Here is a 27001-nt window from a genome sequence, read left to right on the forward strand (position 1 = left end):
CCAGTTGGGTGGTTGTGAGCAAACTGGGGCCTACAGTAAGGCTTTTTAGCTGCCACCGCCGCATGTAAAACTAAGGAGGCAATCCATCTAGTTTCCGTCAGAATCAGTTCTCCTTTCTCTTTCCATAAATGCTACCAGGCTTGCTGACCATTTCCAGCGTTTATTTGATATACGAGGTGTTTTGACGACCTGAAATGTGCCATTACAAAGTCTTAAAGGTCCAAACTCTCGCTTCTGGGACGTCATTTCCTGTTTGATTGGGTTCACACCCCACACCCCACACCAAAGTCCTCCCAGGCCAGCAGAGGGCAGCACAAAGGAGTTGTGCCGTATGAAAGGAGAGGGAATCTCTTGGTGAATCGTTCCCTCCTCGGCAGCCGGGGCCTGGCGAGAAGCCGGTGCCCCGCTACGGGGTGAAAGGTGACAATGGCGGCGGCCTTGGTGGATGAAGAGATTAATAACGATGACTTTTACGCACTTCTGAACGTCAGGAGGGAGGTGAGGGGGTGGTTGTCGTTACCGCGCTCGGTTTATTTTGTGGCTGATTTAGTGAAGGGCATGTCGCGGGAGGAGGAGGTGGCAATCTCGTCGTCAGTTGCTGCTTTGTCGTTGGTGACCGCGGGCGCCTGGCGGATTTCAGTTAACGTGCGGCACGGCCTTAACTAACACCGTGCGATCCGCCGTGTAATACAACACATTCATATGTGTATAGAGCAAACCTGAATATTAATGTAGAAGCCTATTTTAATTATTAATCAGGCTGTTCAATTATTATAAATAACTCAATAGTGCATGGACTTTTTATTTTTCCCCAACTATCTCACGATCTGTTTGAAAATTTTACACTTAATCCACTTGATTTGTGGGTAAACGCAGACACGACAGTTGGGTTTTGTCCTTGTGAAGGTATGACATAACGAAACTGGCATCTGTCCAGTTTAAGGACCGTGCAACCTCAGGCTAATTAAGTTTCCCCGGCCATTGCTTCTGAACCCGGCTGTCGGTAACCTTGCTGTCCAGGTTGACCCAGAGCTGAGCTTGTAACCCCTGTTCACATCTTCATCAAGATCGACTACTTCCCGTTCCGTAATATCAGCCAATTCTCCCTCTTGATTAAAGTGTGTGCCGCAGAAATTTTGATATTCAAGGTTGTCTTCTCCAAACTCGCCAGTCAACTATGTACCATCCTCTACATTTGAGCTCACCCTAAACTCGACAGACCATCTGACCAACTCCTGCTTGCTGATCTGTTCTGCACTTTGAGCTACATTAGCATCTAATCTGGTAATGCCTCTTTTAAGAATCTCTCTTCTACTCAGATTGTTCCTTTTGCTAGCTATAGAACATAGAAAAATACATCAGTACAGGCCCTTTGGCCCTCGATGTTGTGCTGATCCAAGCCCACCTAACCTACACTCGCCCACTATCCTCCATATGCCTATCCAATGCCCGTTTAAATGCCCATAAAGAGGGAGAGTCCACCACTGCTACTGGCAGGGCATTCCATGAACTCACGACTCGCTGAGTAAAGAATCTACCCCTAACATCTGTCCTATATCTACCACCCCTTAATTTAAAGCTATGCCCCCTCGTAATAGCTGACTCCATACGTGGAAAAAGGTTCTCATGGTCAACCCTATCTAAACCCCTAATCATCTTGTACACCTCTATCAAGTCACCCCTAAACCTTCTTTTCTCCAATGAAAACAGCCCCAAGGCCTATGAGCCTTTCCTCATACGATCTTCCTACCATACCAGGCAACATCCTGATAAACCTCCTCTGCACCTGTTCCAGTGCCTCCACATCCTTCCTATAGTATGACAACCAAAACTGCACACAATACTCCAGATGCGGCCGCACCAGAGTCTTATACAACTGCAACATGACCTCAGGACTCCGGAACTCAATTCCTCTACCAATAAAAGCCAGTACACCATATGCCTTCTTCACAGCACTATTTACCTGGGTGGCAACTTTCAGAGATCTGTGTGCATGGACACCAAGATCCCTCTGCTCATCCACACTACCAAGTATCCGACCATTAGCCCAGTACCCCATCTTCTTGTTACTCTTACCTTTCAACTTTACAAACTACCAAGACTTTTGTCCTCTTCCAATTCTGGTCTAGTATGAAACACAATGTTAATTGTGCCATCATTGGCAGCGAAACCTTCAGTTGCCAATGTGTCTGATCTATTATTGAAGTGCATTATATACTAAGGGATTCAAATGTATACTAGGCGATATGAGTGCCGTGCCTGAAGAATTTGTCCTTTAACCTTTTTGACTTGGCAGCAGCATTGACTCTCTTCTATGTGATGGCTGCGCACATTTAGTGTGCAATTATTTTGAGTGAAGCTCAACCAGTTTCAAGTGGACATGAAGAAATAAGCTGTACCTGTAAAGTGACCATTTTTGGATATGTTTCACTTCTCCAAAATATTGAGGTTTCAATTTTGTTACTGATAATGGCATAATTATTATACAAGAAGTGTGTTGTCACAGTGTACTGATGTGAAGATATAAAAAGTCCCAAGAACTATTGCTTTTTGCCAAATCCAAAAAGTACTGGGGCAGTGGTTTAAGACTTTGCTTTGCTGCTGACAAAAATCAGTAGCCTCAATAATTAAAGCCTGTATGTCACGTGACATAGAAATACATGGAAGGAATTGATTCCCATAGCAAAAGACATATTGGCACCTGTTTATATTGTAGATAGTCTTAGTGCAACATTTTTTGGAATAGAGAGCCTTGTCAGCAAGTGGTAACTCTGGCACAGATTCATATGGGTGTTAATCCAGGGTGTGTAATCTGCCAAAAAAGTGGTGAGTTTGCAAGCTACTATTTTTGCACAGAATGGAAATGTAAGGTTACATTCTTCTGGATACAAGCGTAGTATTTTGACATAATTAGAACCTTGCCAAAGTTTACTATGCTCCAGTAATAAGTTCACCAGTTTCTTCATCCCCCCTCCCCCCACCTTGTCTCAGCCGGATCCTTCCAGCCCGGCACCGCCTTCCTGACCTGCAGTCTTCTTCTTGACCTCTCCGCCTCCACCCTACTCCGACCTATCACCCTCACCTTGACCTCTTTCCACCTATCACATTTCCAACTCCCCTCCTCCAAGTCCCTCCTCCCTACCTTTTATCTTCTCCTGCTGAACACTCTCTGCTCATTCCTAAAGAAGGGCCTGTGCCCGAAACGTCGAATCTCCTGTTCCCTGGATGCTGCCTGACCTGCTGTGCTGTTCCAGCAATAAAGTTTCAACTTTGATCTCCAGCATCTGCAGACCTCACTTTCTCCTCCAGTAATAAGTTCCCAACTGGACTGAGTAGGCATAGATGTCTAGTAGGAGTCAAGTGTATTTCCCAGTGGAAACAAGCCTAACTTCATGACTTCATTGGATTGCTTGCTGGGAGATAGAGAAGAGGATGAAAAGGTAGAAGTCATTGTTTTATATAGTCATAGAGATGTACAGCGTGGCATACCCTTCGGTCCAACTTGACCATGCCGACCAGATATCCCAACCCAATCTAGTCTCACCTGCCAGCACCTGTCCCATATCCCTGCAAACCTTTTCTATTCATACACCCATCCAGATGCCTTTTAAATGTTGCAATTGTACTAGCCTCCACCACTTCCTCTGGCAGCTCATTCCAGACATGTACCACTCTCTGCGTGAAAAAGTTGCCCCTTCGGTTTTTTTTATATCTTTTCCCCCCTCACCCTAAACCTATGCCCTCTAGTTCTGGACTCCCTCACCACATGGAAAAGACTTTGTCTATTTATCTGATCCAGGCTGTTCATGACTTTATAAATCTCTATAAGGTCATCCCACAGCCTCCGACGCTCCAGGGAAAACAGCCCCAGCCTATTCAACCTCTCCCTATAGCACAAATCCTCCAACCCTGGCAACATCCTTGTACATCTCTGCTGAACCCTTTCAAGTTTCACAACATCTTTCCGAAAGGAATGAGACCAGAATTGCACGTAATATTCCAACAGAGGCCTAACCAATGTCCTGTACAGCTGCAACGTTACCTCCTAACTCCTGTACTCAGTACTCTGACCAATAAAAGAAAGCATACCAAACACCTTCTTCATTATCTTATCTACTTGCAACTCCATTTTCAAGGAGCTATGAACCTGCACTCCAAGGTCTCTTTGTTCAGCAACAGTCCCTAGGACTTTACCATTAAGTGTACAAGTCCTGCTAAGGGTTGCTTTCCCAAAATGGAGCACCTCACATTTATCTAAATTAAAATCCATCTGCCACTTCTCAGCCCATTGGCCCATTTGATCAAGGTCCCGTTGTAATCTGAGGTAACCTCCTTTGCTGTCCACCACACCTCCAATTTTGGTGTCATCTGCAAACTTACTAACTATACCTCTTATGTTCACACCCAAGTCATTTAAATCAATGATGAAAAGTAGTGGACCCAGCACCGATCCTTGTGGCACTCCACTGGTCACAGACCTCCAGTCTGAAAAACAACCCTGTGCCACCACTCTCTGTCTTCTACCTTTCAGCCAGTTCTGTGTCTGAATGGCTAGTTCACCTTTGTATTACATGAGGTCTAACCTTACCAACCAGTCTCCCATGGGGAACCTTGTTGAACATCTTACTGAAGTCCATATAGATCACGTCTATCGCCCTGCCTCATTAATCCTCTTTGTTACTTCTTCCAAGAAAACTCAATCAAGTTTGTGAGACATGATTTCCCATGCACAAAACCATGTTGACTATCCCTAATCAGCCCTTGCCTTTCCAAATATATGTACATCCTGTCCTTCGGGATTCCCTCCAACAACCTGCCCACTACCAACCTCAAGCTCACTGGTCTATAGTTCCCTGGCTTGTCCTTACCACCCTTCTTAAACTGTGGCACCACGTTAGCCAAACTATAGTCTTCCGGCACCTCACCTGTGACTATTGATGATACAAATATCTCAGCAAGAGGCTCATCAATCACTTCCCTAGTTTCCCACAGAGTACTAGGATACACCTGATCAGGTCCTGGGGATTTATCCACTTCTCTGCGTTTCAAACATCCAACACTTCCTCCTCTGTAATACGGACATTTTTCAAGGTGTCACCATCTATTTCCCTACATTCTATATCTTCCATGTCCTTTTCCACAGTAAATACTGATGCAAAATGCAAATTTAGTATCTTCCCCTATCTCCTGCAGCCCACACAAAGGCTGCCTTCCTAATCTTTGAGAGGACTTATTCTCTCCCTAGTTACCCTTTTGTCCTTAATGTATTTGTAAAAACCCTTTGGATTCTCCTTGACTCTATTTGCCAAAGCTATCTCATGTCCCCTTTTTAACCCTCCTGATTTCCCTCTTACGTATATTCCTACTGCTTTTATACTCTCCTAAGGATTCACTCGATCTGTCCTGTCTATACCTGACATATGCTTCTTTATTTTTCTTAAACAAACCCTCAATTTCTTTAGTCATCCAGTATTCCCTACACCTACCAGCCTTCCCTTTCACCCTGGCAGGAATATACTTTATCTGGATTCTTGTTATCTCATTTCTGAAGGCTTCCCATTTTCCAGCCTTCCCTTTACCTGCGAACATCTGCCCCCAGTCAGCTTTTGAAAGTTCTTGCCTAATACCATCAAAATTAGCCCTTCTCCAGTTTAGAACTTCAACTTTTAGATCTGGTCTATCCTTTTCCATCACTTTTTTAAAAATCTAATAGAATTATGGTCACTGGCCCCAAGTGCTCCCCCACTGACAGCTCAGTCACCTGCCCTGCCTTATTTCCTAAGAGTAGGTCAAGTTTTGCACCTTCTTCTCTAGTAGGTACATCCACATACTGAATCAGAAAATTTTCTTGTACGCACTTAACAAATTCCTCTCCATATAAACCTTTAACACTATGGCAGTCCCAGTCTGTGTTTAGAAAGTTAAAATCCCCTACCATAACCACCCTATTATTCTTACAGATAACTGAGATCTTCTTACAAGTTTGTTTCTCAATTTCCCTCTGACTATTAGGGGGTCCATAATACAATCCCAGTAAGGTGATCATCCCTTTCTTATTTCTCAGTTCCACCTAAATAACTTCCCTGCATGTATTTCCGGGAATATCCTCCCTCAATACAGCTGTAATGCTATCCCTTATCAAAAATGCCATTCGCTCTCCTCTCTTGTCTCCCTTTCTGTCTTTCCTGTAACATTTGTATCCTGGAACATTATGCTGCCAGTCCTGCCCATCCCTGAGCCATATTTCTGTAATTGCTATAATATCCCAGTCCCATGTTTCTAACCATGCCCTGAGTTCATCTGCCTTCCCTGTTAGGCCTGTTGCATTGAAATAAATGCAGTTTAATTTATCAATCTTACCTTTGTTCTCTGCTTGGTCCCTGCCTGCCGTGACTGTTTTCAACTGTACATTTTATCTAAAAATGAATCTTAAGAAATGCTGTGCAATTTCCAGATCAAAAATTGTAAATGGTGAACTTTTGGAGAATGTTTGATTATTTCACAGATAATTGTCAGAGTTTAGCAAATCTAAAATACTGAATGTATTCTCAGTAGAAAAATTGGAACTGTTACACTGTAAATCATTGGCATCCCATATAGCTTCATGGTTTGCTTCAAATATAGAAAATACACTGAAAACAATTACTAACCCTGCACTTGAAATTGCTCCAGTACAATCCAATCACTGGGGTCTCAGAAAAATGTAGCAGTGGAGCCATCAAATGTTTCTTCTGGTGTATATCCACTCAGTTGAAAAAAAAAGTCCTAAATGTCGGCTCCATCTGGAAGAGCACATTGATTTTTATAGACTAAAGTATTAGGCAAAAGCGAGGACTGCAGATGCTGGAAACCAGAGTCTAGATTGGAGTAGGTGCTGGAAAAGTACAGCAGGTCAGGCAGCATCCGAGGAGCAGGAAAATCGATGTTTCAGGCAAAAAACCTTCATCAGGAATGGAGGCCAGGCTTTTGCCCAAAACGTCGATTTTCCTGCTCCTTGGATGCTGCCTGAACTGCTGTGCTTTTCCAGCACCGCTCTATTCTAGAGTAAAGTATTGGGGAGTATAAACCTGCCTCTGGCAATTAAGGGATAAGTGAAGAGAATCACAGTCGAGGTAATATTGACAGGGCATATCTGTACCAAGTCATTGAATCCAGTGATGGTATGCTTGAAATATATTGGTATTGCTTTAGATTGCTTTGCCTGATAACTCCTTGGCTGTTTTGTGAGTTAGGTATGCATATAATCAAACTTTTATTTTTGTTTTGAAAATCATTTTATTATCAACAAATGTTTGTTTCTAGTCATCACTAGAATATCAGCTCTTGGGTTAACATTTTTACATCATAGCTACTCTGAAATCTTGTCCAGTCTTTGAATACTGTGGATGAAGTGAATAATAACCATTTTAAAGATGGAACATTTCAAACTCTGCAACAACTGGAATTGATTGCTTTCAGTTGGGTACATGTCCAAGAAAATACTCTTAGATCAGGTATGTATGGTTCAGATCCTTAGCCCCTTCTTTCGTACCTTAAGGAAACATAGACTTGCAAGTAACCATGTCTGCAGGACTAACTTTGCTTTTGTCTGATGAACTAGATTAAATTCAGCACTGAGCTGTTGGGTTACTGAGAGAATCTCCACTCCACTGCATGTTCACTGTACAAACAATCTTGTGTTTAACTTTTTCTTATACAAACCTTACTCCAACAAACATCTATCCAGAATTCAAACTATTGACTATTGTCAGACATTGTCTGGTAATCTGTTCCATTAATAATGAGCCCTCTTGCTTGTTGAAGGTCTGTATATAATACATGACGATTGGAGCTACATGAAGCATCAAGGCTCTGAGTCCTTGTTGCAATCTTGTTGAGCTCTTTTTTTTTTAAAGAAAGGATCTTAATTACTGCATGTAAAAGCTTATTGATGTGTTCTTTAGCTTTCCTAATTTGGCCAGTTTATAAGTGCATTGTATGCTTTGGGTAAGAGAGATCCCTGGACAGTGCACCTTGATGTGATTGTGTGCTCCAATAGTCTTGCTCCTGCTGGTTGAGGAAGGAGGATATCCACTCAAGTTACAGCTCCTGGTTGCTATCCAGCTGAATGCTCTGATGTCAAGTGAGTACAGGAAAGCACTTGGCTGAAGTGTTTCCTTCAGATGAGCCAGCTCATTCAAAGAAGTGCTGCTTTGTTGACTATTGGTCTCAAATCCAGGTGAAAGTTGAAGGGAAGGAGAAGGTAGGTGGGAGGAGGAGTAAGGAAACAAATTTCATTCACCCTCCAATATATTCTATTGATAACACACTGACAGTGTGGGATTGACAGATGTAGCTTGTTATGATCTGGGTGGAGATGGTACCTTGCCCTGTACAACCACTACAGACGTAAGTTGTCATTCATCAAATGTTGAACATCTGACCTTAAGGACTCATCTGTGATGGATGATTCAATCTGCTGTCTCAATGAATTCAATATTCACGAGAAATGAAACTGTTCACTTAATTCACATAATCAATAGATTATTAAATAATTTGTCAAATAACTAGGGAGAGAAGGTCATTCTTGAAGTGCCTATTCAGGGATCTTCACTTCTAATTTAGTTTTATATTAATAACTGTATGTAATATGATTGTATGGATCAAAGGTTCGAACAATATTTTACTTTTAAACTTTGATTCCCTGTCATGTTTCTTGTCTATTTTGGCTTGCTTTTGTCAGGTGATGGGTGCAGGTATAATGATATAGGTTAGCTTCTCTCCCAAGCTGTCAGAATTAATTGACAGATTTTTCATTGCAGTATTAGTATTGATGCATATCATCAAGATTGCTCTAAAATGGTGCATCGTATTCTGGCCTTTCTTGGTGTGGCTGATAATGTGGCTTTCATTTTTAGTAGGGTAGATGAAGAAGAGGCCGTCGTTCTGAAGGCTAATTGGTCGAGTTGATCCAGATGCAGACTGCTTTCATGTGCTTTGTAGTGCTGACTAAATGGGCTGGGAATATTGCTTGGTGTCAACCATGTTGAATGAGAGATAAGGAAGTAGTTTCCCAAACAATGAATTATCTTTCTAAAATAAACTGTAATTTCTGGTCATTTAAACATCATTAGATAAAGATTTATGTTTTGGGTGTTTATCTTTTGTTCAAATTGGAAAGATCTATTTTGCACCCTGCTTCCAGTGATTCCAGTTTCAGCTTTATTTTACAAAATGCTACTTAATGCCATTGGACCTTTTTTAAAAAATATGGTTTTGAATAATGTTTACAAAAATAAAGCTTTGGAAAAAAATTCCTATCTGTCCTTTGATGAGGCTTCATTGAAGAACCTAGTGGTCAAAGTTAAAGTCTCAACCAATGTCTTACTGAAAGCTTGCCCATTGGAATGCAGTGAACTGCATTGTAAATAGACAGGGCATAGATCAGCACCTGTGTCTCTCCACACTTTGAATTCCTGATTTTATTTGTTGTTGCTGGAGGTCCTGCTGCTTTAGACTGGAAGAAAGCAAAATTCTGGGTGAATTGTTCAATTAATTACTCCTGTTTTCACGTGGCCTCTTCACTTACTGTTGAGGTTCTGGCTGCTTCCCAACTCTTAACTGTCTTTTTGTCAGAACACAAGTTTCTGGAAGCAAATCCCTGATGCCTCTTAGCAAACATTCTGAACATGTATGTATTGATTGAAATGGTGTACCAGAAGTCTAATACTGTAGTTAGTTTTACCGTGGAATGATGCACCACTGATACTGCTCATTAGTTTTCCTGTTACATTTGAGATACAGAAAATGTTTTGCACTGGGCTAAAACTATTGATCAAATTTGTTTGTAAGCAAGATCTGAACTCTTGAATAGTGAAGGGTCTTGACAAAGTAAACTTAAGAGAAACTACTCCTGTTGGCAGAAGAAGTGAGAACCAAAGGACACTGAGTTTAGATGATTGGCAAGGAAGCAAACTGGGTCTGAGGAAAAACATTTTACATAATAATATGATGTTATCAGTTAAATTTGGCTTGATGATATTGTTGCTGGACTATTAATCCAGAGACACTGTCGTGTTCTGAAGACATGGGTTCAAATCTTGCCATGGCTAATGGTGGAATTAAGAGTCTAATGATGATCATGAAACCAATGTTGAATGTTGTGGGGGGAAAAAAGCATTTGGTTCACTGTCCTAAAGAGAAGGAAATCTGCCGTCTTTACCTGGTCTGGCCTATATTTGACTCCAGATCTGCAACAATATGGTTGACTTTTAACTGCCCTGCAGGCAATCAGGGATTGACAGTAAATTCTGGCCAGCCAGTGATGCCCACATTACCTGAATTAATAAAACAACAGTCTGGAATGCAACACCTGAGTGTATTGAAGCAGATAAAGTTAGGAGCTTTGAAGTATTTGGATAAGCTCTTGAAAAGATTTTCAGGACATTGGGGCAAGTGTAAGGAAGTGAGAAAGCCTGCATGGGCACGATGGACTAAACTGTCTCTAATTGTGCTGTAACCATTCTATGATTTGATATATCAACTCCTTCACATTTGAAACTTCACTACTCATTATAGAGACAAGTAATTTGAAAAACCCTAGTTTGTTGACCGTGTGTATCTCTTGAGATCATTCTTTCAAGTAGAAACAGCCTTTGAAGAATGGATATATTGTTTCTCAGGTTTTAGAAAATATATTATTTGTCACTCAAAAATATAGTGTGAACAATCTCTGGGGTTCTTTTTTGCTTTTGATATCTAATCACTATAAACTATTTTGGGTGCCTGCCACAATTCTACAAGCACTAATATTTGAAAACTGAGATTGGTAAATAACTGGATTCGATCCTGATTATAATAAATGATGCCTCTAATGGCTGGCCCTGTCTCTCTTTGCCCCTACCCGAGTGCCAAATATATGTCTTGGCTGGATTGTCTTATTGAGGAGAAAGGCATTGTACTTTGTTTATACATAGAACATAACAGCACAGACAGGCCCTTTGGCCCTCGATGTTATGCCGACCCGTGAATTAATCTAAGCCCATCCCCTACACTATCCCATCATATCTAAGGATTGTTTAAATATCACTAATGTGGCTGAGTTAACTACATTGGCAGGCAGGGCATTCCATGCCTTTACCACACTCTGAGTAAAGAATCTTCCTCTGACATCTGTCTTAAATCTATCACCCCTCCATTTGTAGCTATGCCCTCCTCGTACAAGCTGACATCATCATCCTAAGAAAGAGACTTTCACTGTCTACCCTATCTAATCCTCTGATCATCTTGTATGGTTCTATCAAATCCCCTCTGAGCCTTCTTTTCTCTCAGCCTTTCCTCATAAGATCTTCTCTCTAGACCAGGCAACATTCTGGTAAATCTCCTCTGCACCTTTTCCAATGCTTCCACATCCTTCATGTAATGGGCAACCAGAACGGTAGCTGAAAATATATTGCTGGAAAAGCGCAGCAGGTCAGGCAGCATCCAAGGAACAGGAGAATCGACGTTTCGGGCATAAGCCCTTCTTCAGGAACGGTACACAATATTCCAAGTGTGACTGCACTAGTGTTTTGTTTTGCTGCAGCATGACATTACGGCTCCAGAACTCAATCCCACTACCAATAAAACCTAACGCACAGTGTGCCTTCTTAACAGCACTGTCAACCTGGGTGGCAACTTTCAAGGATCTATGTACATGGACTCCAATATCCCTCTGCACATCCACACTACCAAGAATCTTTCCATTGACCCAGTACCATCCTGTTATTCTTACCAAAGCGAATCACCTCACATTTATCTGCCTTGAACTCCATTTGCCACCTCTCAGCCCAATTCTACAGTTTATCCAAGTCCCTCTGCAATCTGCAACATTCTTCCACACATCCACTACTCCACCAAGTTTAGTGTCATCTGCAAACTTACTAATCCATCTACCTATGCCTGTGTCCAAGTCATTTATAAAAATGACAAACAGCGGTGGTCCCAAAACACATCCTTGTGGCACAGCACTAGTAACCAGACTCCAGGCTGAATGTTTTCCATCAAACACCACTCACTGCCTTTTTCCAGAAAGCTAGTTTCTAATCCAGACTGCTAAATCTTCCTCCATCCCATGCCTCTGCATTTTCTCCACCCTTCAGGCTCTCTGCCTGTATTCCTGATGAAGGGCTTATGCCCGAAACGTCGATTTTACTGCTCCTCGGATGCTACCTGAACTGCTGTGCTTTTCCAGCACAACTCTAATCTAGACCCCCATTTTCTCCAAATGCCTACCATGTGGAAGCTTATCAAAGGCTTTACTGAAGTCCATGTACACCACGTCAACTGCCCTACCCTCATCCACATGCTTGGTCACCTTCTCAAAAAAACTCAGTGAGGTTTGTGAGACATGACCTGCCCTTGACGAAACCATGTTGACTATCTGCAATCAAATGATTGCGTGCAAGATGACTATAAATCCTATCTCTCATAATCCTTTCCAAAACTTTTCCTCCAACAGATGTAAGACTCACTGCTCTATAATTACCTGGGTCATCTCTATTGCCCTTCTTGAACAAGGGCACAATATTTGCAATCCTCCAGTCCTCTGGTACTAAATCTGTAGACAATGATGACTCAAAGATCAAAGCCAAATGCTGCAACATCTCCTCCCTAGCTTCCCAGAGAATCCTCAGATAAATCCCATCCGGCCCAGGGGACTTGTCTACTTTCACTCCTTCTAGAATTGTTGTCAGCTCTTCCTTACTAACCTTGATCCTTTCTACTCTAATATCTTGTATATCATTCTTCTCCTCTACAATATTCTGCTTTTCCTGAGTGAAAACCGATTGAAAAATATTCACTTAAAACCTCTCTGACCTCCATAGGGTCCACACACAATTTCCACTTCTGTCTTTGACTGACCCTATTCCTACCCTAGTCATCCTTTTGTTCCTCACTATAGAATCTATAGAAAGATTTAGGGTTCTCCTTTATTCTACCTGCTAAAGACTGCTCAAATCCTCTCCTTGCTCTTCTTAACTCTCTCTCTTTAAATCCTTCCTAGCTAATCTGTATTTCACCATCACCTCATCTGAACTATCTCATCTTAAAGTCACATAAGCCTCCTTCTTCCGCTTAACAAGAATGCAATTTCTTTAGTAAATCATGGTTCCCTTACCTTATCACCTCCTGCCTGCCTGACAGGGATGTATGTATCAAGGACACACAATATCTGTTCCTTAAACCACCTCCACATTTTGATTGTCCCCATCCCCTGCATTTTGCTACCCCATTCTATGCATCCTAAATCTTGCCTAATCACATTATAATTGCCCTTTCCCCCATCAATAACTCTTGCTCTGTGGCATGTACCTATCCCTTTCCATTGCTAAACCAAACATAATAGAATTATGGTCACTCTCTCCAAAGTGCTCACCTACCACTAAATCAAACACCTGGCCTGGTTCATTACCATGCACAAGATCCAGTGTGGCGTCCTCTCTTGTTGGCCCTTCAACATAATGTGCCAGGAAACCCTCCTGCACACAGAGAGACATGGTGTCATAGAGGTGTACAGCATGGAAACAGACTGGTCGGTCCAACTCGTTAATGCCTACCAGATATCCTATTGGACAAAACCTGATCCATCCTACGTACTAGAGTTATAGCATTTCCAGTCAATGTTGGGGAAGTTAGAGTCCCCCATAGTGACCACCCTTTTACTTTCACTCCTACCCAGAAACACTTTGCCAATCCTCTCCTCCATATCCCTGGAACTCTAGATATTATAACCCCTCTAGTTCAAGCGAAGACTGTCCTGTTTGTAGAGGTCCCACCTTCCCTAGAATGACCCCCAATTTTCCATGTAGCTGATACCCTCCCTTCTGCAGCCACATGTTGTGGTGTAAAATTCCAAGCAGTGGAATGTGGTGAAACGGTTAAAAGTTATGTCCCAATACATGTGTGAATCTAACCGGAATGGAGGTGTTGCTTAGTCCCGTGTGAATCTTATTACACACCTCCCCGTGTGAATCTTCTTATCTGTATGTAACCAGAATGGAATGTGTTTTTTAGCCTTGCTCTGCTGTTCACATGAATGTTTATATCTGGAAAAGAGTATATCAGCTGGAAAAGTCTCCAGTTCGGTGAGTCTGCTCCGGGGTTACGTTTAACCGCCGAGCGTGGGTTGTTGGCAACCGCTCTACGAGAACTGACGGCTCCCAGTTCCGGTAACATGTAGAGTGAGTATAAGCCAGACCCGTTGTGGCGACGCTGCGGGGAATAAAATGCCCATATTCTAGCAGACTCGCCTCTTGGTCGTTTGTTCTGTGTCAGACTACTCTCCTACGAACCTGACCTTGAGAATTTTTTAAAACATTTGGCGTAGTCGAGCAGGGTCAATCGCAATTGAGGAGAGATTTTGATACAGAACAATGTTTTGGAAAAAGACTAAGAAACCAGAAGAACAAACTGTGGAGGTCCCGACCGTCCTGGGATGGCATGGATGTGGGCATGTACGTGGCAGTTTGTTTGAGAGAGGATCCCAGTCCTGCCGAAGAACCCCTTGCCTGGGGTACAGCGGAGGATGTGGGCATGTCCAAAAAGCTGAAGCGGAGTTAACAGAATTGAATGGGATTGAACTGAACTGAACTGAGTGGAACTGAAGTGAATCAAATTGAACGGAACAAAATGGAACTGAGCTAAATTGAATTGAAATGGACGGAACTGAATTGAACACAATTGAATTGAACTGAACAGACCTGAACTGAGCTGAATTGAACTACACTGAATTGACTGAACTGAAATTAACTGAAACGAATTGAACTGAATTAAGCATAATGTAACACATGTATTGGGCCAAGCAGTGGAATGTGGTGTAAAATTCCAAGCAGTGGAATGTGGTGAAACGGTTAAAAATTATGTCCCAATATATGTGTGAATCTAACCGGAATGGAGGTGTTGCTTAGTCCCGTGTGAATCTTATTACACACCTCCCCGTGTGAATCTTCTTATCTGTATGTAACCAGAATGGAATGTGTTTTTTAGCCTTGCTCTGCTGTTCACATGAATGTTTATATCTGGAAAAGAGTATATCAGCTGGAAAAGTCTCCAGTTCGGTGAGTCTGCTCCGGGGTTACGTTTAACCGCCGAGCGTGGGTTGTTGGCAACCGCTCTACGAGAACTGACGGCTCCCAGTTCCGGTAACATGTAGAGTGAGTATAAGCCAGACCCGTTGTGGCGACGCTGCGGGGAATAAAATGCCCATATTCTAGCAGACTCGCCTCTTGGTCGTTTGTTCTGTGTCAGACTACTCTCCTACGAACCTGACCTTGAGAATTTTTTAAAACACATGTTCAGCTGATCTCTCTCCCCATTCCTTGCCTTTCTATCATGTGGCACAGGTAACAAACCAGAGATAACAACTCTGTTCTCAATGATACATTGATGGTAACAGAATACAGAAATATTTTCTTTTGAGATACTTTGAGATGTTTTGATCTATCAAAGCACTGCATAATAGCTGGGATAATCTTGACTACGAAATTATTTTTGCTGGAGCACAACGTGGTTTACATTTCATCACACTTTCACAATAATATGAAGTTTTGCAGGCTGTTTAACAGTCTGACATGCTGCAACATGAACACTGGTTCTTGGGCTACAACTCTTTTTTATCCTAATTGTTGGGGTCTTACTGGATAGAGTCCCACAACCCACTTAATGAGGGGATCACTCACAACACATTCACAATGTTGGACATTGACCCAAAAATTTAACCACTGATTCTGATGTCCACTTGCTATTGCTGTCTCAAGTGGGGTTTAAACTTAGGTTAAATATTTTCCAATCGATCTGTTCAGACTAGACCTTTGGAACAGATTGATTGATTAGATTTGGGTTCCCTGGCTCAGTGGTAGGTACACTAAGACTGTACCATAAAAGTCCTTTAAAATTAGAATGTTCTGGCTCCTTGGGAATATTACCTTTTTAACTAGTGAGGTTTAAGGAGAAATAGCAGTACTGTATCTTGCTGCAGTCAATGTATCACAGCTGGGGAGCAAGACAATGGAACCCAAAGGCACAGAGCAATAAGTGATCTGAAAGGTGTAGACAAGGCAGGTCTCAAATACTCTTGCTCTTTATTAGTTCACAGCTTAAAGAATTTTGAATAAAGTTATGGATGAGTTGGCCAGTGAGTAACTGCATGAATGATTGTGGCAGAATTGTTCAGGACTGATATTCTTCCATATTTGAGCACCCCACTAACATTTACTCCAGGTTAACATATGAAGGATGATCACTGGGTGAGGTCAAGAAAGGCAATAAATTCTAAAGCTAGATCCTTTCCTTGGTTTTATTGTTAATGGGTATTGCTGTGGAGGATCAAGAAAGCAGTGTTCAGAAAATTAATGATCCTGCTGAAACACTCCTCCAAGAGAAAAGTGGTAGAAGAACAGTTTGTCTCTTGAGCTCATGAGTTTTAAACTACTAATTCTACCAACAAGTTCCACTTTCCAAAACATTCACAAGGAAAATTTGTTGCAAATGATGACAAACTAATACTGACTGCAGAAAGTATATGTTAATGACTGTGTCTAACAGCTTTTGGAGCCTATCATCTTTCTTTTTGACTATTTTAGTCAAAGGTGATTACCTTTGTTGTTTAACTTCCTTATGCTTGTTTTGATGGCTTTTTAGTTCTATTGAGTGAGAAACATGACTATCCAAGCAAGGAAGATCCCCAGTTACCACCTCTTGCTGTGCTTGCTGATCACAGCAGTGAAAATAGCAAGAGTGTTTTAGTGGATTTGAATGTTTCTGGAGCCAGGTGAAAAATCTTGAGTGAGATATTGGGGCTTAATTTGTAAACTAGTGACTCCTACCTTTAAAGTGTCATCATGTGAGGGTATGATCAAGCTGTGCTGTTTATCTCTAGTTGATTTTTAAAATTCTTTCAAAAGATGTGGGCTTTGCTGGCAAACATTTTTTATTCATCTTTAGTAACCCCTGAGAAGGTGATGGTGAGCTGCTTTCTTAAACTACTAGAGTCCATGTAATGTTGAGAAGAAGTTTGACCTAATGGCAGAGAGACAATGGCAACATAGTTCTCAGTCAAGGTGATGTGTGACTTGGAAAGAAACTTGCAAGGTGTTGGGACTCTATCAACACTCTGTTTAGTTTCCTCCCTGGCTATGCAGGCCTCCATGGCTCATGTGCATCAGCGGCTTCTGAAACTGGAAGTTAACGCCACAATCAATGAGCCGACACTAATCACTGTGCATGGAACCTTGAAGTGGCTGTGCATTACTTCGAGGTATTTTAGTTCTGCTGCCCTTGTCGTTCTAGTTTGTAGAGATTGCAGGTTACAAAGATGCTTTTGAACATGTCTTGGTGAGTTCATCTTGCAGATGATATCAATTGTTGCCACTCTGTGTCCCTGGTGGAGGAAGTTAATCTTTAAAATGGTGGCTGGCGTGCCAATTAAACAAGCTGTCTTGTACTGTATAGTACTGAGTTCCTTAGGTGGTGTTGGATTCATCTCGGCAAGTGGAGAATATTTCATTACACTCTTGATGTGCTTTAGATGGTGGGCAGACATTAGGAAGTCGGAGATAAGTTACTTGCTGCAGAATTCTCAGCCTCTGACCTGCTCGTTATATTTATGGCTGGTGCAGTTAAATTCCTCATCAGTAACCACAAGATTTTGAAATTGAAGGATTCAGCATGAATGTTGCTTGCCATTATCAGTCCTCGTCTGCATACAACCATGTACATTTCAGTATCTGAGCAGTTGTGAATATTATTGAATGTTGTGCAATCATCAGCAAACATCTCAACTTTTTGATGGAGGTGAGATCATGAATGCAACTAAAGCTGTTGGTGTTTCGATAAAGGACACTACCCTGAGGATGTTTTATGGCTCAGATGACTGGCTTCCAAAATCTACTACCATTCCTTTTGCTAGATATGACTTTAATTAAGGCAAAGTTTTTTTTTCCCATCTCCTACTGACTTCAATTTTGCTAGAGTTTCTTGATACCACCTTTATTCAAATGCTGCCTTGATGTCATGGGAGGTCACTCTCATCTCACTTCTTAGATTCAGGTCTTTTGTCAAGTTCTAGACCATGGCTGTAATGAATGGTCTTGATAGAACCCAAACTGCGTATAATTGATCAAGTTGTTTCTGGATAAATGCTTTTGTTGCACTTCAGTGACCCCTTCCCTCACTTTGATGATCGAGAGTAGACTAAGGAAACAATTAACTGAGTTGGATTTGACTTTTGTTTGTGGACAGCACTAACCAGGGCAAGTTTCCATGTTGATGGATAGATGCTATTGTTGTAATTCATAGAACCCAAGCCATTCAGCCCATCCAGTCCACACCAACCCTCCAAAGAGCATCATACCCAGACCACCACCATCCCCCACCCATCCCTGTACCCTAGCCCCATAACCCTGCTAATCCACATAATCTGCACATCCCTGGACAATGCAGGACAATTTAGCATGGCCAATCCACCTAACCTAGTTATATTGGAACAGCTTGATTGGAATAGTTCTGGTGTATAAGTTTTCAGTGCTACTACCAGAATGTTGTTAGGGCCCATTTTCTTGGCAGTATCCATATGTGTTCAGTTTCTTATAAAGTAAATCAAATTAATTGATGACTGGCATCCACGATGCTGGTGACCTCTGATAAATTGGGGAGTAAGAGGCAAAGTAAGTTTTCCCTCTTGTTGGTCTCTCACAACCTGCTGCAGACCAAATCCAGCAGCTATGTCCTTCAGGACTCATTCAATTTGGTCAGTATTTGTGCATCAAGCCACACTTGATGATCGACCTTTAAATCTCCACCCACAGTGCATTCTGCATACCTTTGCCATCCTCGGTGCTTCTTCCAATTGATGTTAACATGGAGGAGTATTGATTCACCAGCTGAAGGAGGGCAGTAGGTACAAATTTAAAATTATAATTAGTAAATCTAGAATTAAAATCTTTACTCATTAATAATGACAATGAAACTAGCATTGATTGTAAAGACTTATTTTGTTCACTAACATTGTTTTGGGAAGGAAATCTGCTATCCAGTCCTGGCCTGGATGTGACACCTGACCCACAGTAATGGTCAACTCTTAAATAGCCCTGTTGACTCTAGAGAGTCCTTCTTACTAACCACTTTCAATTCCAACATTGAGAGAGTTGTACCACAGACCAATAGCAGATGAAAGCAATAGGTAATCAGCAGGAGATTCCTTTGCTTGAGACATCATGTGGTCCAGAGTCAACATCAGAGGCAAATCCCATCCGACTGTATACCACTGTGCTGTCACCTCTAGATCTGTGCTGCTGCTGGACAGGCATAACAGGATTTTTGGTGTTAGTGGTGTCTGATATATTGATGGTAAGTGTGTACATTTAGTGTGTATAATTATGTAAGGCTGGTGCTTGACTAAATATTAACAAATGTCTGCATCTATTCTTGACTCATTGCAGAAGATTGATTGCTATGATTTGTCAACAATCTCATCACTGTTATATCAGGCAACTACTGGTATGATAGGAGGTGAATTAGATTGACCAGGATTTATTTTTCATCCAGCAAGTCTTTTTGTCCAGACCCTTGTATGAAGAATGACCACTTGGTTGAAATTCCAAAAGACATTTGTTCCCTGTGGAACAATGGCTTAATAGAAGTAGAAATGAAATTGTCAACAAAAAAGTTGACAAAAGTATGAGAAAACAACTTCTGACATTGCATTTAATTTCAGGTTTTCAGTGCTTCGAATTATGTACCTCAGTCTCCCTGCAGAACTAAGAATAGATTTGCCACATCCACTTGACATGTGTAATAAATGTTCTGGCTATTCTTTCAAAAGATGATCATGATTGTGTGAGTGAGAGAGAAGCTGAGAGGGAATTTGAAGGTACTGAAATCATGATAGTTTTCATCTGTATGACTGTGTACCACTTAACTTGTTAAGTCAATCTGATGAGCCCTAAAGAGTAAATGAGAAGTTCGTAATTTAGCACTCAGCTTTTCAATGAGGTAGACAGTGTCAGAATGGCTGTACCTGTCATCTTCCATGCCAACAACCCCAGTGCTTCATATGTAGACTAAACAGAGAGAATTGAGTGAATTTTCCAAAAAAAGTATCTAATGACCAAAATTATGTTTTTTGGATCAAGCAGCACCACTATCATCTTGACTCTATCAGGTTACTTTGAAACAACACTTTCTGTTTTTTTAATATAATTTTGCTGATCTGTCTGTTTTTTGCAGGCCACACAAGATGAACTGAAGGCTGCCTATCGCCGGTTGTGTATGCTGTATCACCCAGACAAGCACCGAGATCCTGAACTGAAACAACAAGCAGAGACTCTCTTCAATCTTGTACATCAGGCATATGAAGGCAAGTACCTTGGGTCATGGAAAAATTAAGTGCTTTCTCTCTGTTCCCCCATCACCACCTATTTTGCCAGTGTTATGGGAAAAATCACCAGTCTCGGAGTCAGAATCGGGATCCAATAACAAAATTTATTGTACAAAGAAACTGGAGCTCTAGGGAGAGAGAGACATTCGTCGACATGGCTGTCAGCTGTGGGCCTCGTCTCACTCTCGGAGCACATGTCATGATATTTTATACCTTTTGTGGTACAATTATTTAAGTATCAAGTCTTTGTACAACATGGTTTGTTTACAGAAAACGTTACAAAATTAGTGTCAGTTTCAGTGGTCGTGATTGTTCTTCCTGAGAAGGAAGATCATTTTCCATTACTGCAGATCTGAAGTATGAACACTTCTATACAAGCAGTGTCAGGTAGTTAACATTGCTATTGAAGGTAGTGGCTGGACTCAGGCACTTGGGCAGCAGTAGCTGTTACTGATGTGTATCCTCTTCCCCATCCACCTTAAACTAATCATCTATGCTCTATGTCTATTGTGCTGGTATCCTGTTAGCCTTAGGCAGTATCTGTATATTTTTGGCTGTATTTTTCCATGTAATGGCTCAGCAGCCATCTTGTGTGCTACGTGACCAATTTATGGCTCAGTGGCCATCTTGTGTCTGTGTGCCCCGTGTCAGCATGCCCTGTGTCAACCCCCCATTTCATCAGTAACTTTACTCAGTTCGTACATTGCATTTGTAACAATCCCAAATTATTTTTTTCCATAGTAGCTGCGGGAGTTGTGGACCAATTCACAGTGTGGCACATCAATTTCCCATCTTCCCTTTGCAAACAAGAAGCAGGTTGCAGATCACCCTTCTGAAAGCAAAAAGAAAAATAAAATGTCCCTTAATTCCCGCTTGTATCTTATAGTCTTTTGTATAGTGCCCTCCTGTTCTGTTTGCTCCCTTTTGTTCTCCTAGCTTGCTTTTACTTTTCTCTTTCACCCTCACCCTCTTCCCCCTTCCCCTCCCTGTTTCTCATATTCTTCGTCTTTGTCTCTTTCTCTCTCGCCCTCTCTGTCTCTCAAAATCCTCCTACAACCTGGGCTACAACTATTTGAATATGGAATCGTGTATTGCGTCCCTTGTGCATCATGACTCTTCTGATTTTCAAAGATCAGTTTGTTCTGAATCCTTGTTATTTTTCTATTTTTTCCTTAACAGTACTTAGTGATCCCCAGAGCAGAGCCATCTATGACATCTATGGTAAAAAGGGCCTGGAAATGGAAGGATGGGAGGTAAGCCATTATTCTATTCCCAAAACTCACCCCATTGTAGAATGCAATTCAATTTTCTTTCGTGGCGAGCTAAAAGAGCCTTGCATGAAACAAATCTGTGTGTTCTGTGTCAGGAAGTGAGCTTGAGGCCATAGTTCAAACTGTTCTCTAATTCATCAATAAATTAACAAGCCAACAGGTTTCATTTTTGGGAGGACTGATTTTAAAAACATTGTCACAGTGGTACTGCAGAAGATACCAAAATCTTGGTGGCAGTAGTGATCTAATTGCATGTTGCAAATGCTTAAAGATTTGTTTTCAGTATGATCAATTTGAAGCTTGCATATAAACTGGTGCCTGGACAACATAAGGTCAAAGAGCTTTGGAAAGTTTATGTATTAGTACAAGAGGGAGTAACAATTCAACTTTGTAAACTGTTATATTCATTGCTCAATATACAATCAGAATCTCTGTTTCCTGATCTGAGTGACTCTTGTCAGTGACTTGCCTATCAGACCAATTTAATGTGTCATTAATCCATTTCAATTTTCAGCTTTCTCAATCCTGCCTTTCTGTCTGTTCTTAAGTATACTGCCTCACATCTGTGTCAAAATTCAACCAGTTGAACTTCCCTCTCCTTTCCCAATCTTCTTCACTGAAGCTATTGACTTCATGAGCATGGATGCTTTTTTTGTGCCTGTATATTGGCTTCTGGCATGATTTGTCCTCATGTGACATCTACATGTGTGCATGCTTCCCAACAGAGTTAAATTACAGCCCCCAACCTCGCTGAGATCCATTAAATACACAATAGAATGCAGAACTTAAAACATTTCAAGTTGGGTCCAGATAACACTCTCTGCCTTAACCAGCTGAGCCACCAGAGGCAATTTACCTGTTTTAAGTAATGAAAGTTAGGTTTTACAGGGCTGCTTTTTTTTGACTTGTGTAGAAGATTTAGTCCTTCGACCCTGTATTATACAATAAACTGCAACTATTGTCTGTGACTTATCTGGCTAATGCTGTAATTTGTGAATTGATGTTTTGTTCTGTTTTTACAGGTAGTGGAAAGAAAGAAAGCGGCAGCTGAAATACGAGAAGAATTTGAGAGGCTACAACGAGAAAGGGAAGAAAGGCGATTGCAACAAAGAACAAATCCCAAGGTACACAAGGATCTGCTTAATCATTTGGAACTAAGGTCTCCGAATGATCGCATTGTATTATTCATGAAACCGTTATATTGTCATACACTTGGTGACTTTAAAATTTGAAACAGATTCAGAGGTGAATACGTGAAATTGTTTCAAAATGTGCATGTATATCTGAGTCTGTATCCTTGGTATTTTTGAAAATGAGTTACTGTAAATAGTTTCCATTATAAATCCTTTTGTCTGCAGTTAAAAAATATACTATTCTAAATTTTTCACATTCTAATTGCACACTCCCATCAATCGAGCGCTACAATGCCACAACTATTGCGATTAGAGAATAAGAGTATGTCCGGTTTCCTTTCCAAATATGGACATAGCAATTTATAATGGTAACATATAAAAATACAGAATTGTTCCCCTAAGCCTACTTCCTCTGAAAATCGGACTTGGTTTTGACTCCTTGTGCACCACTGTAAGAGATGGCTTAGCATACATATCAGCTTAAGACTGAAGTTCTTCTTTTGAATTGTTCCAAGAGCAACATGCATCAGTTGCACTGTCACGTTAGAATAGTGCATTCTCATAAATGAGTCATGACTTATTTAATTTTCTTGCAGGGTACGATAAGTGTTGGTGTGGATGCCACTGACCTCTTTGACCGCTATGATGAGGAGTTTGAAGAGCCAGGCAGTCGGTTTCCTCAGATTGAAATTAATAAAATGCACATATCACAATCTATTGAAGTAGGTATTTCAAAACCTGTCACAAAAGTTCGTAAAAGGGATAACTTTTGAAACTGTACAGTAACCCTTTCTTGATGACTTCTTAAATGCCAAATATAAATGTAAAGAGCTAAAACAAATGCTGAGCATTTCCTAATGCTGTTCCTCCTACCAACATTCTGTACTCCCAAATGATGGTTCAAGATCAAGTGACACCTCCAGATCCTGTTCTGGTTTTGGAGTATGAAGCCTTACAGACCAGGAAAGGAGGTGTTAGATAAATTGCCTTGGTTGGGGCAACAGTGTAAAACTGCAGTTGCCTAATGGACTGTAGACACTGCACATTGGATAGGCACCGTCTGTTAAGCTCTTCAGATAATATGCACTGACCAGTTGTTCTTTGCTTTCAGTAATCCAGCTGTTTTGTCAGCGTTTTGAGACGAGTGCAGGAAACCTAGGAATATGAGGCATGGGTGGGAGAGTAGAGTAGAGTTGAGGCAGAGGGCAACTATAATCCTATTCAGTGGCAGACTACATGTACTGACAGGACTGAGAACCGAGCACTGACAGGAACATATACTTTCCTACTGCTCCATTTTCTTGTTTCATTGTAAAGTAATTTCAAGGTGTGGTTATACTGCCCAATACTTGCTACAGATTAGGCCCTATTATGAAGTTTAAGACATGCAGAAACTATATTGAGAAGTTAATAGATGGGGAAGGTAGCTGCATTACTGCTGTTGATCACTACCTGGTAGTGGTAGGAGTGTGATTGTGTATGTTTTGGGTTGACCTATAATCCCCTCCATAGTCAAATATTTTGTTCAGTTGCACTGTCCAGCTGACAAAACAAAATCTCCACTTGCATGATATATAACAGGACTGCTGTCATCATGGTATGCACCCCATTGTTCATCTTCAGAAGAGTAAGAAAGGTGAAGTTAATCACTAGGTTGATGTTTTTCTCACAGGCTCCATTGACCACGACAGACACAGCTGTTCTAGCAGGGAGCCTATCAACGCAGAATGGCAATGGCGGTGGCTCAATCAATATTGCATTGAGGCGGGTAACCTCTGCAAAAGGATGGGGTGAGGTAAGGGCTGAACTTTTACTCCTTGCCGTAACAGTATACTTAGTACTTCTTGAAATTCCTTTGCAATTATTGTTTGAAATATCACTCCCAATTCAGGAGGAGTTTGCTCAGCAGTTTTGAAGTTGAACTTGGCTTGTGCTTGAATATAAAAAAAAAGTTGCGCAAAGTTGTTAGTTTGTACATGGTTGCTCCACAGACCATTTAGTTACTCCAAACAAAGTCTGCCTTGTTGATGAATTGAATAAGTGTTTGATCCATTGTGAATTTTCCAGATATATACATGAATTTATGTTTTGTCGCCTGTAAATTTGTGTTTTATGATTTTTTTTTTTATTCGAGTGTTGTATGTTCTGCAAGGCTATGATTCACAGAAGAATGCAAACAGGTTGCTTGTGTGATGCTGCAGCAACCTAATGTGGCAGTTCACATGAAAATGGCATGCTATCAAACTCCAGATTTCATGTGTTGAAATACATAACACTTCCTTTTCATCCTTAATCAGCAGATGTGGTTGTTTTAGTTTGGGAAGTATTTGCCATCACCACCCCAAGTAATGCCCAATACATTGCTCCACTTAGCTGATTCCCATGTATCTCTTTGTATTGCTAAAGATGGAGTGCTGTGTAGCATTCTCCACTAGTAGTGCCTGTCAGATACCTGCCCGAGAACTTCAGCTGGTGTATCCATGTTGTTGCTGTCAGTTTGAGCATAGGATCATGCAGCAACAGTTTTTTTTTCAAAAATTGCATATGATCTTGCCTTCACTACACTAATATAATCTCTGGGAATGGAGTTTAGACATAAAATGTTTGTGGGTCGAGATTTGTGTTCTGTAGTCTGAATAATATGCAGCTGTAAGTTTTGTATTTGTACTATTCCTCATTACATTTCACCGGAATGTTTTAAAGCACTGAATTTCTTTGAAAAGCAATGACTACTGCTTGACTGAACATCAAAGCCATTTGTACAACCGCACAAAAACACAACTGGAAATGAAATGAATGAGCTGTTGTTTTTTTTCGTTTGTTTTAAAGAGAGCATGTTATCCAAGGCACAGGGGGATCTCTCTGTTCTTAAGTGTCCTGAAATTTTTAATGTTCACCTCTGTATTTGCATTTCACCCTTCAAGTGAACTTGTATAATCAAGTCTGAAGTGGTGCCTGAACCCCCCCCCCAATTCAGTTGCAAGAAAACTATTGACACAACAAATCAGTAAGAATTGGTGATAGCATCTCCTCCACCATAATCCTTAACACCAGCGCCCCGCAAGGCTGCGTATTCAGCCCGAAACTGTAGCACTCCTTATGCTCTCACAACTGGGTGGTCAAATTTCACCTCCGCTCTATTTACAAGTTTGATGAACACGCTGCCGTTGTAGGTTGGATCTCCAACAATGACAAGACAGAGTACCGGAAAGAGACTGAGTGCCCAGTAGCTTGGTGTAAAGACAACAATCTCTCCATCAATGACAGCAAAATGAAGGAGCTGGTCATTGACTTCAGGAAGCAGAGTGAAGGGAACGCCCCTGTCTGCACCAGTGGTGCTGAGATAGAGATGGTCCAGAGCGTCAAGCTCCCAGGAGTGATAATCACCAACAATCTGTCCTGGTCCACCCATGTCAAGAAAGTCCAACAACACCTCTACTTTCTCAGGAGGCGAAGGAAATTAGCCATGTCCACAACGACTCTTACCAATTTTTATAAGTGCACCATGAAAGCATCCTAGCTGGATGCTTCACAGCATGGTTTGGCAACTGCTGTTCTCAAAACCACAAACTACAGAGAGTAATGAACACAGCCCAGTCCATCATGCAAGCCAGCATTCCATCCATTAGCTTTATCTATACTTCCTACTACCATGGGAAAGTAATCAAGGACCCCTCCCCTCCCAATTATACTCTCTTCCACATTCTTCTGCACGATGTTCCACGACCTAATGCACTTGCAATCTGCATGTAGAACATGCAAAACAGCACTTCACTGTACCTCAGCAGATGTGACAACAATAAATCAAATCAAAATGAACAATATAAAACCCTGATATTAAAGCTGTCATAAAGTTAACAAGAGTCTGGATTTTTCCATTAAATCTTGATTACTCCCTCATTTTATGTTTGACAGTTGGAGTTTGGAGCAGGAGATATTCAAGGGCCTTTATTTGGGATGAAAATATTTAGAAACATCACTTCGCAAAGGTAGGTGACATAAGCAAGTTCCAATTTTAATTTCAAGTAGACTTGAACATTGCTATTAGTATTTTGCTCTGTATTCACCAGAAATTGCTGTGTTCTAGATCTCCATTATCCTTTGTGTGAATATGAACTTCTTGATTTTTCTCTTGGACTGTCAAATGCTCCCTCCTTGTTTTGGATCTCTACCTCCACATCCATCCTTTGAAATCCTTAGGG

At 41.2% G+C, this 27001-nt stretch overlaps 2 protein-coding genes across 2 annotated transcripts in view; one reads left to right on the top strand and one right to left on the bottom strand.

Annotated features, from left to right (window-relative positions):
- Positions 1–359: 359 nt before the first annotated feature.
- Positions 360–27001, top strand: part of LOC122540368 (dnaJ homolog subfamily C member 11) — a 47411-nt gene continuing 20769 nt past the window's right edge. Inside the window, exons 1-7 of the mRNA XM_043675988.2 lie at positions 360–498; positions 20245–20374; positions 21575–21648; positions 22689–22790; positions 23396–23521; positions 24472–24594; positions 26715–26788. Coding sequence (XP_043531923.1) covers positions 427–498; positions 20245–20374; positions 21575–21648; positions 22689–22790; positions 23396–23521; positions 24472–24594; positions 26715–26788 — 701 coding nt within the window. The 5' untranslated portion in view covers positions 360–426. The remainder of the gene's footprint in view (positions 499–20244; positions 20375–21574; positions 21649–22688; positions 22791–23395; positions 23522–24471; positions 24595–26714; positions 26789–27001) is intronic.
- The window catches only part of LOC122540367 (uncharacterized), an 81725-nt gene continuing 72409 nt past the window's right edge, over positions 17686–27001 (bottom strand). The window contains exon 4 of the mRNA XM_087980409.1: positions 17686–18899. Within this exon, the coding sequence (XP_087836535.1) occupies positions 18807–18899 (93 nt within the window). The 3' untranslated portion in view covers positions 17686–18806. The remainder of the gene's footprint in view (positions 18900–27001) is intronic.

The sequence above is a fragment of the Chiloscyllium plagiosum genome, unplaced genomic scaffold (assembly GCF_037043375.1).
Source record: "Chiloscyllium plagiosum isolate Xiang-an unplaced genomic scaffold, Cpla_swu_hap1 HiC_scaffold_37, whole genome shotgun sequence".
Lineage (NCBI taxonomy): Eukaryota > Metazoa > Chordata > Chondrichthyes > Orectolobiformes > Hemiscylliidae > Chiloscyllium > Chiloscyllium plagiosum.